The sequence below is a fragment of the Embiotoca jacksoni genome, unplaced genomic scaffold (genome assembly GCF_022577435.1).
Source record: "Embiotoca jacksoni isolate LCO1_2020_lvr unplaced genomic scaffold, fEmbJac1.0.p SCAF_15, whole genome shotgun sequence".
NCBI classification, from domain to species: domain Eukaryota; kingdom Metazoa; phylum Chordata; class Actinopteri; family Embiotocidae; genus Embiotoca; species Embiotoca jacksoni.
The window spans coordinates 6,715,088-6,727,314 of record NW_027185285.1 but is presented as its reverse complement, the minus strand read 5'-3'; the positions used below and the strand labels follow the sequence as shown (position 1 = coordinate 6,727,314).

The 12,227-nt window shown below is 41.1% G+C and overlaps 1 protein-coding gene across 1 annotated transcript in view; it reads left to right on the top strand.

The window, feature by feature from the left end:
- Positions 1–11,450, top strand: part of fam20ca (FAM20C golgi associated secretory pathway kinase a) — a 40,594-nt gene extending 29,144 nt beyond the window's left edge. Inside the window, exons 4-10 of the mRNA XM_069149176.1 lie at positions 3,820–3,912; positions 6,382–6,497; positions 8,050–8,230; positions 8,377–8,486; positions 8,643–8,724; positions 8,992–9,051; positions 9,586–11,450. Coding sequence (XP_069005277.1) covers positions 3,820–3,912; positions 6,382–6,497; positions 8,050–8,230; positions 8,377–8,486; positions 8,643–8,724; positions 8,992–9,051; positions 9,586–9,844 — 901 coding nt within the window. The 3' untranslated portion in view covers positions 9,845–11,450. The remainder of the gene's footprint in view (positions 1–3,819; positions 3,913–6,381; positions 6,498–8,049; positions 8,231–8,376; positions 8,487–8,642; positions 8,725–8,991; positions 9,052–9,585) is intronic.
- Positions 11,451–12,227: the final 777 nt, after the last annotated feature.

Here is a 12,227-nt window from a genome sequence, read left to right as displayed (position 1 = left end):
ACTAATATCCGTTGGTTTCCATGTTGCCACTACTTTCTCCGAATCACACTAAAGATTTTCAATTAGATTCAACTGACTGAGCTTCGACTAATTTGAACGAATGCTTGAGATCTTGGGAAAAGTTCATGATTACCAAGCTTCAAATCATCCATCACGTTCTTCTTTAAAATGTTCTGGTGTTTCAAACAATCCATGACACCAATCACAAGTTTACCAGCTCCTGCAGCAGGAATTACCCCGGCTACAGGATGTACCCACCGCTATTGCTGGGATGGTTGTCATATGGGTCGTTTCTCACAAATATTTCCAGTTTATTCCCTCCTTAAAACAGACTCCAGGAACTCTAATCTCTATCCAGATGTTTTTCTTGCATCTTTCAGTCAGTCTTTATGTACTTTTTTTTGGCCGAGAATACAGTGCGACAAGGCAAGAAGTCTTTGCTTGTTCAGTGGTCTTCTTATAGTTTGCGCTGATCCTGTACTTTTGTTCCTGCCTTCATCAGGTCCTCCTGCTGCGGGTCTTTTGGCAGAAATACCAGGTTTTTCTCAGCTGTTGTTTTCAAACAACTGATTCTCTTTTGAGATATTTGGCTCTTTCTTTCTCGCCTAGAGTCTTAACCTTGCATATGTGTCTTGGAAATTTTGGTTGTAATGAAATCATTTCTTATTTTTTTAGGCTTTCAGAAAGCTCCTTTGTCCCTTGGCAAATTCAATGTTGATATAAAGTTCGAAAAAGTTATATACTAGTAAATAAACAGCAGTAATAAACAAGGGTTGAATGGCTGTATTATCCCAAAAAAAACGTCTTAAGCTTTTACATACTCAGCTGGGTTGAATACTTTTGATATGCAACTGTGTAGGATTCATTTTTTCTGTTTTTACTTGTAGCTTTTGGTCCTTTTGTCCATCGATGGTGAGGCTGAATCATGACTGAATATCCCGGTCACTATAACAAACCCAGGCCACCTGGCTGTAAAACAAACAAACTACATACTGTTTCATTTGTATGCTGCACATGTGAAGAGACTTCCTCTCATCAGTGTCATTGCAAAAGGTGACCTGGAGGTGGTTGACACATTGATTTCCTCTCAGTGGGTTTGTTTGTAGTTCCCTCTCTCTGTCACTAACTATGCATCACCAGGCTGGAACGTGTGTACGTGTGTACGTGTGTGTGTGTGTGTGTGTGTGTGTGTGTGTGTGTGTGTGTGTGTGTGTGTGTGTGTGTGTGTGAGAGAGAGAGAGAGAGAGAGAGAAGAGGATTGTATGTAGAGTCTGGGATCATAGCCGTCATGCTGTTTCCCCTCTCCCCTTTCACATCTCTCTCTCTAATATAACCCTCCACTGTGCAGGTCTAAGCTCATGAAAGAGCCTTAAATCTGCCAAGTCAGCACAAATTGAGTCCACATAGGCAAGCAGTTCAACTTCCTCACTTTACACACACACACACACACACACACACACACACACACACACACACACACAAAGATTCTGCTGAACTACATACAGTACATCTGCCGTAGCCTAATCACACTCTACTTCAGATAAAGAGGCCTTTTTTTATTATCAAGGACACTCACTGATAAAGTGTGCGTGCACGTAACTGAGGGGAAATTCGATTTTTTTTTTTTTTTTTGCGCACGTGTGGGTCTGCGTGTGTGTGTGTGTGTGTGTGTGTGTGTGTGTGTGTGTGTGTGTGTGTGTGTGTGTGTGTGTGTGTGTGTGTGTGTGTGTGTGTGTGCGTGTGCATGCGCGTGTGCGTATGCGTTTGGTGGGTATATTTTTGTTATGGCTTTTCACATCACAACACCGGCCATTGCATACATTCAAAATTCTAAAGGAGCCCCCCCCCCCCCCCCCCCCCCCCCTTCCCTGACAGGAAATTACATTTTACATCTGGGTGACAATGGCAACCAAATCTGTATTGCGTGTCAGTCAGGTTTATGTTTTATGTTACATATTTTGCAGAGTGGAAAGTTGGAAACCAGAAGAGGAAATATCACACGTGGTCAAAACGATTTAGAGGGGATACGTCAATATGGTTACAGACTGAAATCAAAGGATTCCCTCAGTGACTGACGAGACACCAAACTAACTTAGAATGTCAAAAAAAAAAAAATTACCCCATAAGTCTTTTGTGCAAGGAGATTATGGCGACCCATGGCTACATTTTAAAGTGAAGCGATATCTTGTTGTTGTATAAACAATGACACTCTGGTGTCCCGCAGAAGCGACTCAGTTCAGTTGATGTCTATGTAAATTATTAGGAGGCAGCGGGCTTGGATGGATGGTTCACCACATGAGACTTGGGTGCTCTTCACTTCCCGTTTCCAACCAGGAATAGGAACTGTATTTTAAGATCATGTTTACTGTTGCCATGACAACGCAGGTTGCATAACTTACCCGTGACCACAAGCAAGTGTTTTTTTTGTGCCCGAATCTTACCAGGGTTGCTAATTTAGGAAAGACTCCTGTTGGTCGTATTTGAGGGAAGGAACCGATGGCCCGTATGGTCGTATGGGTTGGATGGCTTGTTGCAGACTTTACACCGCCTCTCTCTATCGGACTTTACAGTGCAGGGTGACTAGTAAAAACTGTTATGTGCCACTCATGGCAAAAACATGAAGAAAAAAGCCACTATTTCCTATCTCAGTGTTTGCAGTTTTTTTGTGTTCCCAGACCCAGGTATTCTATAATAAAGCGTTTTGACCATGCTGCATTTGAATGATAACAAAGTGCGTCACAGGTGCTTTGAGTGCCATAGCTCACAAGTTCACCTTTTAAAACCAAGAGCCCCTGTTACTGTTTATTCAGCTCCTTCCATCTGCACGCTATCTGTTATCCCCCACTCTGCACCCTGAAAATAAAAACACCATTAGTGTTGGGAGGGGGTGGCGGGGGGTGAGGGGGGGAGATAAAAGAGGACAGAGCAGGAGGGGATACAGTGAGTGGCGGCATTCGTTGAGTCTGCGTGTGGTTTAGCTGACGGTGTTCAAGCAGAGCAGGTTATTGTCAGGTGTCGATATACCTGCGTGAGAGAGGAAGACAAAGCAAGTAAGCAAAATTGGAGAGATGATATCCTGCCGCCAGACGGGTGATCAGACGGTCAGAGGAAAAACAGAGACACAAAGAGGCTTCTCGCATTTCCTGACTGAGATCCCCGGCCCGGTCGGCAGAGATTCACATCTCCCGGATGTACGCGGCAGTGTTTTTGTGTGTTTGCTGAGAAAAACTGCAGGATGTGAGCGAGAACCTCATCCAGCTTCCCCTCAGCAGCCTCGTCCATACAGGCTTTGGTCACACGCGTCAGCTTCTGTCCTAAAAAAAAAAAAAAATAGGGACGCAGACGCTGAGATGAGTTTCACCCTGCAGGAAGCAAGAATGTGAGGGAGGCTGAGGAGATTTGCACAGACAGGAACAGGAATGTCTCCAATCAAAAGGCTGCATTATTCAAATTAAATCCCATCTGATTTGAAAAATCTGTTGTTGTTGTTTTTTTTTTGGTATAATATCATCCTCTTCCTGACAAGATGGAGAGCTACAGGACGCTGTTTGAATTCACGTTTTCTACTTTCTCATCTTTCAGCCTCCAATTTTAACAGACATTTTACAGATCACGGCCAATATGATATAGAAATTATTTTTATTCAGCCTCAGTAATATATTTCCTCCTGCTGCTACTATCTAAACACAGAAATCTAGAATATGCGAGTACAGAGAAATTGCATTAAAAAGAGAGGGATAGCTTTGACTAAAAAAAAATTAAAAAAAAAATTAAAAAAAAAAAAATCTTGCTCATGTTTTTTTAACCACTATCTTTCAGGCAGACCCGGGAGCAGCAAACGCCTCCAGACTTCTTTTACTTCTCCGACTTTGAGAGGCACAATGCTGAGATTGCAGCTTTTCACTTGGACAGGTAAGTTTTACCATCTTTACCCCCCTTCCCAAAAAAAAAAAAAACATTTTGTGCTGGAATAGTTTTTGTTTTTTTCGTGAATGATCTGTTTCCTGTCTGAGCGCTCTAGTTTTCAAATCCTCATTCACAGCTAGTTCCAGGAACAATGACAGGTCACACACACACACACAGGTTTTTACCAACACCGAGACCCCATTATGAACCGGAGGTGATACATAATGGATTTAAACTGTGAAAATCTGAATGGGATTAAGTACACGAGGGATTAGATAACACACCGAGAGCAGGGATCATCTCCTCTACTTGCTGCTGAGTATATTGATTTCAACATGATCCTTTGACTCTAAGGACTTCAACTGACAAGGTACAAAAAAAGTCTCAACAGAGGAGCCGAGAATCAGTTATGATAATTTGGGATTCTGGAGGAGAATGATTAATAGTGAAGGCTTCTTATGGTCTCTGCAGAGGTCATGGTAATTACTTCACACATGCTCACAAACACACAGTCTTTCTGGGGGTTTTTTTTAGGGGTCACGTGTTTGTGTAGGCAGGAAAATGGGAGCCAAAAAGGAATATCACAGGCATGCCATTACCAGCAGAACATGGTTTTAGTGCTGCAGGGAGGTGCCTGTGTGACCCCTAAAGAGCAGTTTGTTTTTAGGTTGCGTGCACCATGCGGGGCTGCCTCTGAATTACAGTCCAGTTGCCCGAACCGCGGACAGCCTCTGGATACCAGGCTGAACTATTGCTCGTTTATTACTTCATACTGAATCAGGAATGCAGAGCAGGAGGTTGTTTTGCTCGGCCAAAACCTCCCTTAATTTGAATTCTACTTCTCAACAGTTCTGATGAAATGTACCAAAATATCCTGAATATTTCAGGGAAGCGGTTAACATCGCTGCTTTCCAGTAATTACTTCTAAATCTCCCGGTGTTTTTTTTTATCCTCTGTTCCTTGCCTGTGTACTATCTCACCATCTGTTGTGAACTCCTTGTGACTCAGGGGTCTGTAATAGGCGGAGTGCACACAAATAAAAAGCTTGATTTTGCTCTCACGGCAAATACGCACACACACACACGCACACACACACACACACACACACACACACACACACACACACACACGCACACACACACACGCACACACACACACACAGGTGCTCCTTTGTCGCCGGGACCTACCATGACGGTGCAGTTTGCAGCTCCTGAATGCTGCTCTCTGTAGGCTAAAGTTTCGCCAACTCTGTTCCATTCAGCCAGTCTGTCTGTGTGTCTGCTGCTCCCAGGAGGCTTAGTTTTAGTCTCAAATGGGTCAGGGTCATTTGGAAAGCAAACATACAGTGAGACGGGCTAAACAGGTGCTGAATAGGTATAGTGTTCAGACATAGGAGCATAAGAAAGGAAAGAGAGACCAAGGGGTGGAGACAGAAAGGGAGAGCGAGGACTGCACGTTTTAGGCCCAGGAGACCAAACCTGATCCGAATACACAGGGTTAGACATAATGAAGTAGATGCTGCACATTGTGGTGTCGTTGAGTGTGTGACGTGGGAAAGGAAGACGAAAGAAAACAGGCATCATTTCCATCTTTTGTTTTGCTCAGAAGCGGATGCAGAGTTTCAATAGATTGTGCTTTTGGTGCCAATCACACAGGCAGAGAGCACTGTAAAGATGATGAATTATTAATATATCTCGTATGCTGAGACCATACAGATTGCTTCGCGTGCTGACAAGTTTGATAGGAAATCACTAAATATAATTTTTCTATGAAGATTGTATTTTGATGTCTCACTTTTTCTTTGGGCCATCTTTATTTAGACAAAAGCGGACATGAGCTGCGCAACCGAACAACAAAAGTAGTTCAAATATAAAAACTTTTGTCACTGCGCAAGTTATATTATTATGCACAGGCACAGCTTATTTATATCATCCATCCATTATCTATACTCGCTTTATCCTGGACCGGGTCACGGGGGTTCTGGAGCCTATCCCAGCTCACTTTGGGCGAAGGCAGGGTTCACCCTGGACAGATCGCCAGTCCATCACGCGGCCCTTTTCATATTATATTATATTTCTTATATCAGAGACATTTTTATGGTGTTTGAGGGGACAGAATGAAAATGGTTGATGGAGCTAATGCCTCCTCACATCCAAATATTTCTCATGAAGCTTCTGTAGATTTATACGTATGATAGCGGATAATATATTCAGGGAAAGTCCAGAGCAGCTCATAAAAACAAAGCAGGTGCTCTGTTTTCAGGGCCTTCCCGCTTGGCATCTGTTCTGTGCAAAATAAAGTCGTAAACATAGTGTAAAATCTGGAACTAATCCTCCAATCTGCCACAATGACAATATTGATGTAATGGCAAGCAGCACTGCTTCATTGTTTCAAATGAGAATTACAATTATTTTTGTTTTATCTGCCGATCCAGCCTTTTGTGTTTAAATGTTGAATGATTCCCTTTGTCTCTAGAATCCTCGACTTTCGGAGGGTGCCCCCAGTGGCGGGACGACTTGTCAACATGACAAGGGAGATCCGAGATGTAACACGTGATAAGAAGCTGTGGAGGACCTTCTTCATCTCACCAGGTAGGGACTCTGCCAGCCTCTGCAGTTTGGCAGAGGGATGTAGCCACCTGGCTGCATCACACTTCCAACTTGGAAAGAGGACAGGACAATCATATCCCACTGTCTTCTCTTGTAGGACATTTCTACTTCAAGTTAACTGGGTTACTGTATACACAAAGTGGTTAATGCACCTGCAGTCGTGGGACAGTCTGTTACTGCCCTGGCCTGCTCTTCAAGGCAGTGAAAATGCTACGAATGGACTGTAGTACATGTTAAGATAAATAAAGCCATAGCCAAAACTTTCCACATGGTGGCACTGTAAGTCCGCAGACAGTCAAAAGCATGACAGTGCAGGAATTACAAGGCTCTTACTGTGTATGCAGACAAATTAGTAATAAAACTATACCATTTTGGGAGAAAAAAAATTATATATTAAAAGTGCAAAATAGAATTATATCAATAAATGTATCCGAACTAGAAATAAATTACAAGTGAAGCATGCAGAAGCAAAATCATTCAGAAGTAACTGAATTAATAATAAAGAAACAAAAATTTACCTAATAAAAAAAAAAAAAAAGAACATGAGGTCTATATTATTTTGGTATAAGAGACTATTTTGCTCAGAAGAAGTCTTTTGAAGAGGCAACAACAGGGGGATTTCTGATTTATTGTTTGGAGATCTGTGGATTGTTCTGCTACTAAAGTTAGGGAACAGTTTTACACTACAAAGTCATTTAAAAATAAGCTGTCAAATGTTTTGAGATGTCCATGACCCTGAGTGTATAATGAGTTTTTAAAAGCCTGAAATAGCAGTATAGCAGTATATTACAATTATAACGTTTATAGATTTCTCCAAGTCCGGCATCATTTGAACACCATCTTAAATCTTTATAAGGGTCTACATTTTCACTGTATGCAAAACAGAAATGGGAAAGGCGAGGAAATCTAAATATACCAGAGGAACTAAAACTTTGTGTAATGAAGAGAGTCGTGCTGAAAAACCTCATCAGGTTCAAAAGACTCATTAGACTAAAGTGTGCGGTTGCTTGAGACTGGTGAGGCAAACCATTGTCACATATTTTGCTCTTGTTCTATATGAAGGTTCTTTAAAGGTTCAGTTTAGATAAGATGCCTTCTGTTTGAAAACGTGTTATCTCATAGGTGAAATACCCATTCTGCATTTTAAGCACTTCTGGCAGGAAAAGCCATCATGAGACAGTGGCCGAGACCAGAAACAGTGATGATTGGATCTGCATTATTCATAATATATTTAACATGGAACGGACAACTTTAATATTAAACTTAAAGAGGTCATGTTTTTGAAACTATGGGAAAGTTAACCGAATCAATATGTAAACTTGTGTCCAGGTACGACACGTGGATAAACAACAGTCTGGTTCTCTTTTGATTGCGGCAGGATCCGCACTTCCTGTTCCGTCACCACCGAATGTCATTTTCTCTCCATGTGTCGCTACTTCTACTGAGCCACAGGCGTACATAATACACAAGCCACGTCATCCTGTTCCTCTCTGACAGCATTTCTGAATCACTTTCTTCGCTTCTCTTTTGTCAGCCAATAACATCTGCTTCTACGGTGAGTGCTCTTACTACTGCTCCACTGAGCACGCTCTGTGTGGCAAACCGGACCAGATTGAAGGCTCACTGGCAGCCTTCCTGCCAGACCTGAACCTGGCCAAACGCAAGACCTGGAGAAACCCCTGGAGACGCTCCTACCACAAACGCAAGAAAGCAGAGTAAGGAAGTCACACTAATTACACCATCATTCATACATTTGTGAGCGATGACACACCACATGGCAACAGAAGAATCTCTGCCCTATTACTGAATCATTTTAAAACGTTATTTTATAATTACAAGCCTATTTTCTGCCTATTCTCAGGTGGGAGGTGGATCCGGATTACTGCGATGAGGTGAAGCAGACGCCTCCGTACGACCGTGGCACTCGATTGCTCAACATCATGGACATGACCATCTTTGACTTCTTAATGGGTAAGAGGAAAATAAATTAGGTGTGACATGTAAACGTGTTCAACTAAGAGAGGAACAAAAGGATGGTTTTTTTCTCTTCTGATTACTGATTAATTAACTTAAGTGTCCTGACTGAATCCTGTTTTCTCACCATTCTCCTCTACCCTTCCCTCCCAGGTAACATGGATCGTCATCATTATGAAACTTTCGAGAAGTTTGGAAATGACACCTTCATCATTCATCTCGACAACGGAAGAGGGTAAACTACTTTCAAGTTTCTGTCATGGCAACCAGTAAACGTTTTATCCACTCACGTGACAAATGTACAACAACAGCTTCGATAGGTGTTCGTATCAGGTATTACTCAGTCATTCAAATAATATCGATAAATTGCCATCTATCTGCTCACTGTAGAATATTTTAAAGAACCACCTTTAAGAGGCCTCATTACAACTGTCAGCAGTCTAAAACGCAAATTACATAACTGTGATAATTCATCCTTTGATTGTTATCCTCATCTTTGTAGGTTTGGAAAACACTCCCATGATGAACTGTCCATCCTGGTGCCTCTCAGCCAGTGCTGCAGGTCAGCCTTTTGGTTGTCTTTGAATAATCTTTGTAGTAGAGGCAGTGTTTCTTTCTCCTTCCAGCGAAAAGGAACCTAATCAGCGCTTCAAACACTCTAGTCCAGAGGAATACATCTCAACAACATCTGACCAGGTTGCCATGAAATGTACTGTGGAGATCTGTGCATGAGTTGATCTGTATTCTGTGACCTGACAGGTCCTGTATTGCCGCCACTCGGTCTCTTGTACATAGAAAGTAAATGTAGGAGTCCAGTGCGGAGATTAATGAAGACGTGCAGGGCAGTTAATTCTCCTCAGGGGTTAAAAGTTTCATGCATTTGTCGAGAGCTACACTCAATCATGTCAACTTGAGTGACAGAATCATATCTAATAGGCTCACTTCTATGAAATTATTTTTTTGTTTTAGCTGGACAGATATGCTCACTAGTTTAGCAGATACATGTTTTGGTTTTTTTTGTTTTTTTTATCATTGTGTTAAAAACACATGTAGTTAAAAAAAAAAAAAAAAAACATTCCTTACCTCTTGTTTCCAGGGTGAGGAAGTCCACTTACCTGCGTCTCCAACTGCTGGCCAAAGAGGAGTACCAGCTCAGCTCCCTGATGGAGGAGTCTCTGCTGCGTGACCGCTTGTCCCCTGTCCTCATCCAGCCTCACCTTCAGGCCATGGACCGCAGGCTCCGCCTGGTGCTGCAGGTGCTGGCAGGCTGCATAGAGAAAGAAGGCTACGTTAATGTCGTGGAGGAAGATCTATTCGGGGACACAGCCACCCACAGGGGCCCAGGCCACAGGTAGTGAGGGCGAGGCTCCAGGGTGACGGGTGCCACAAATGACACATAGCCAATGGACTACATCTGTGGCGCTTCAACCAATGGGATTACACCAAAAATCCCACTTCTGATATCAAGCTGAATTCAGTGAATTCCAAGACTTGCCATCATTGCCTCTCTGGAAACTGCTTTTAAGTGTGTTTATATCGAAGAAAATGTCCACAAGTTCTACAAAAGACTGTGCTCACACAGAGGCTTTGTATTTGTTAGATACAGATGTATTTTTGTTTTATCAGATGTTGTATAAGACATAAAGGACCCACTGCTGTGTTCAGATTTCTTTCCTATTTGTTCTGCATTTGGAGGGTACCAATTTCTTTTATGCGTTTTGTTGAATTAATACATAACCAAATTAAAACTTACACTGACTGGGCAGCACATGGTCAGACAAGAAGCTTTATCAGTTATCACAATGTATGAAAAGGTTGAGAAAGTTTATTTTTTTCCTCTTGTAAAACATGTCAGAATTCAATGAGTTCATTGAATGTTTCAAAGATATAATCAGTCCTGGCACAAACACCCAGGAGAGTGTGACAGTTTCCAAAAAGTGTGTTTTCATTATAATCTATTATTACAAGCTTTTTGTTTTGGTACAGACTTAAAACAGGCTGGTTAAAAAATGCTCTTACATACTTCTGAACAGCATAAATATGAGTGCAGCCACTTTACACTACAGTTCAAACAGTACTTTCACTTTGCCTTATTTCCCTCATTTTTTTGTATTTTTTTCCCACCTCCCCTGAACATTTAGCTTGTACTATCATGCAGCACAACACAACAATACTAAAATAGTTTTTACCAAACCAAAAATATTCTAATAGTAAAGACTGGACTCCACACTGATGTGCTTCTTAGTGTTAAATCCATTCAAAGGAACCATTATTTAAAGCGGACCTGAAGCATAAGTATTGTTTGCTTTGATGTCATTTTACAGTCTATGTAATGCAAAACATTAGTTTATATATTGTTTCATTTGATGAGATTTCATGTCCAAATTACTATTTATTGGTGGGTCACAAAGAATGAAAAAGGTTTCATAACTTTGTTCTGGTTCAGCTCCGTGTTGCTTTAAACATTGGGAAATATTAGTAATTGGATACTATTTAAAACTGATATACCTCTGGGTGCTATTTTTATGTTCGGATGATAGAAAAAGTACAAAGCTGTTTGATTTTGGACATTGGATGGAAGTGGTGCCAGTGCAATTTTCTGAACCCTCCTGAGAGTCCTGTGTATTGGCTAACCCAGTACCTGTGCAATGACAGAAATACAGTACTTGAATGTTTTTGGGTTGGCAGTATTGACAGGATTCACAGAGCTGCAAACAGTGCGAAAAGGTGGCTGGTCTTTAAGTCTGAGAAGTGATAATAAGGGTTAAAAAGCCTCATCGAACCACAGGGATAGCTATGGGCACTGTTCCTTGATTTCATATGTTCAATGTAAATACCTATAAATACTTTGAAGATCTATCCAGCTGCACTGCACAGTGATTTGCTTCTGTTTTCTGCTCTTGCATTGTTACTGTGAAGATCTGTTTACTAAATGATTAAAGTGTGCAATAAAAACCAAAAGTGAGGACTCATTTCTCTGTGTAAGCGGCAGCAGATGTGTGAGATGTTCTGCATGAGTGGAAGTGAATGGGTGTGCTGGTTCGAAGGGGTGATAAGGAACACACAATAATAATAGAATAATGAAGGTTTGAGGTCACCGAAAAGTATTTATCCCTCTGTCAAATACATCCAGCCTCAGAATATCACAAGAAAACTCCTTCATCATCATCATCATCATCATCATGACCCTTTAACTAACTCAACCACGCGTGGGCAGCTTCAATCACACAAAAAGCACAGCACACACTACAGTTAGGAAAAACTAACCAACTGTAAATTTATCAGATGCTTCATTTATAAATTGGCTTTTTTCATTCCTTCATTCATGCAGATGTTGTAGGCCTATAAGTAAAGATTGCGACAGCTCTGCAGCAATAATAAGCTTTCACATTTTAAATTAACTGCTAACCACTAAAGGTAAGTCAATTCTGCATGCGCTTTGACACACAGCACATTTTTCATGTTGAGCCTACGTTTATTTGTCATTATAGCATTCAAATATTTTCTCTCATCATTTATTCATAATGAAACAAATAATTAATTTATTATCCCAAAAAATAGATTTTGGACTCCCTCCAATTTAACATTAGAAAATGAGGAAGTTTAACATTTTAAAAAGTTTAAAAATACATAAATAAATAAATAAATGTGGTGGTTTGAGGACCTTTTCTAACAGCATCCCTTCCTGGGGGCAGTATACAGTATAGCGTATATTTTCCATCGTTTTTGTGTTTTTTT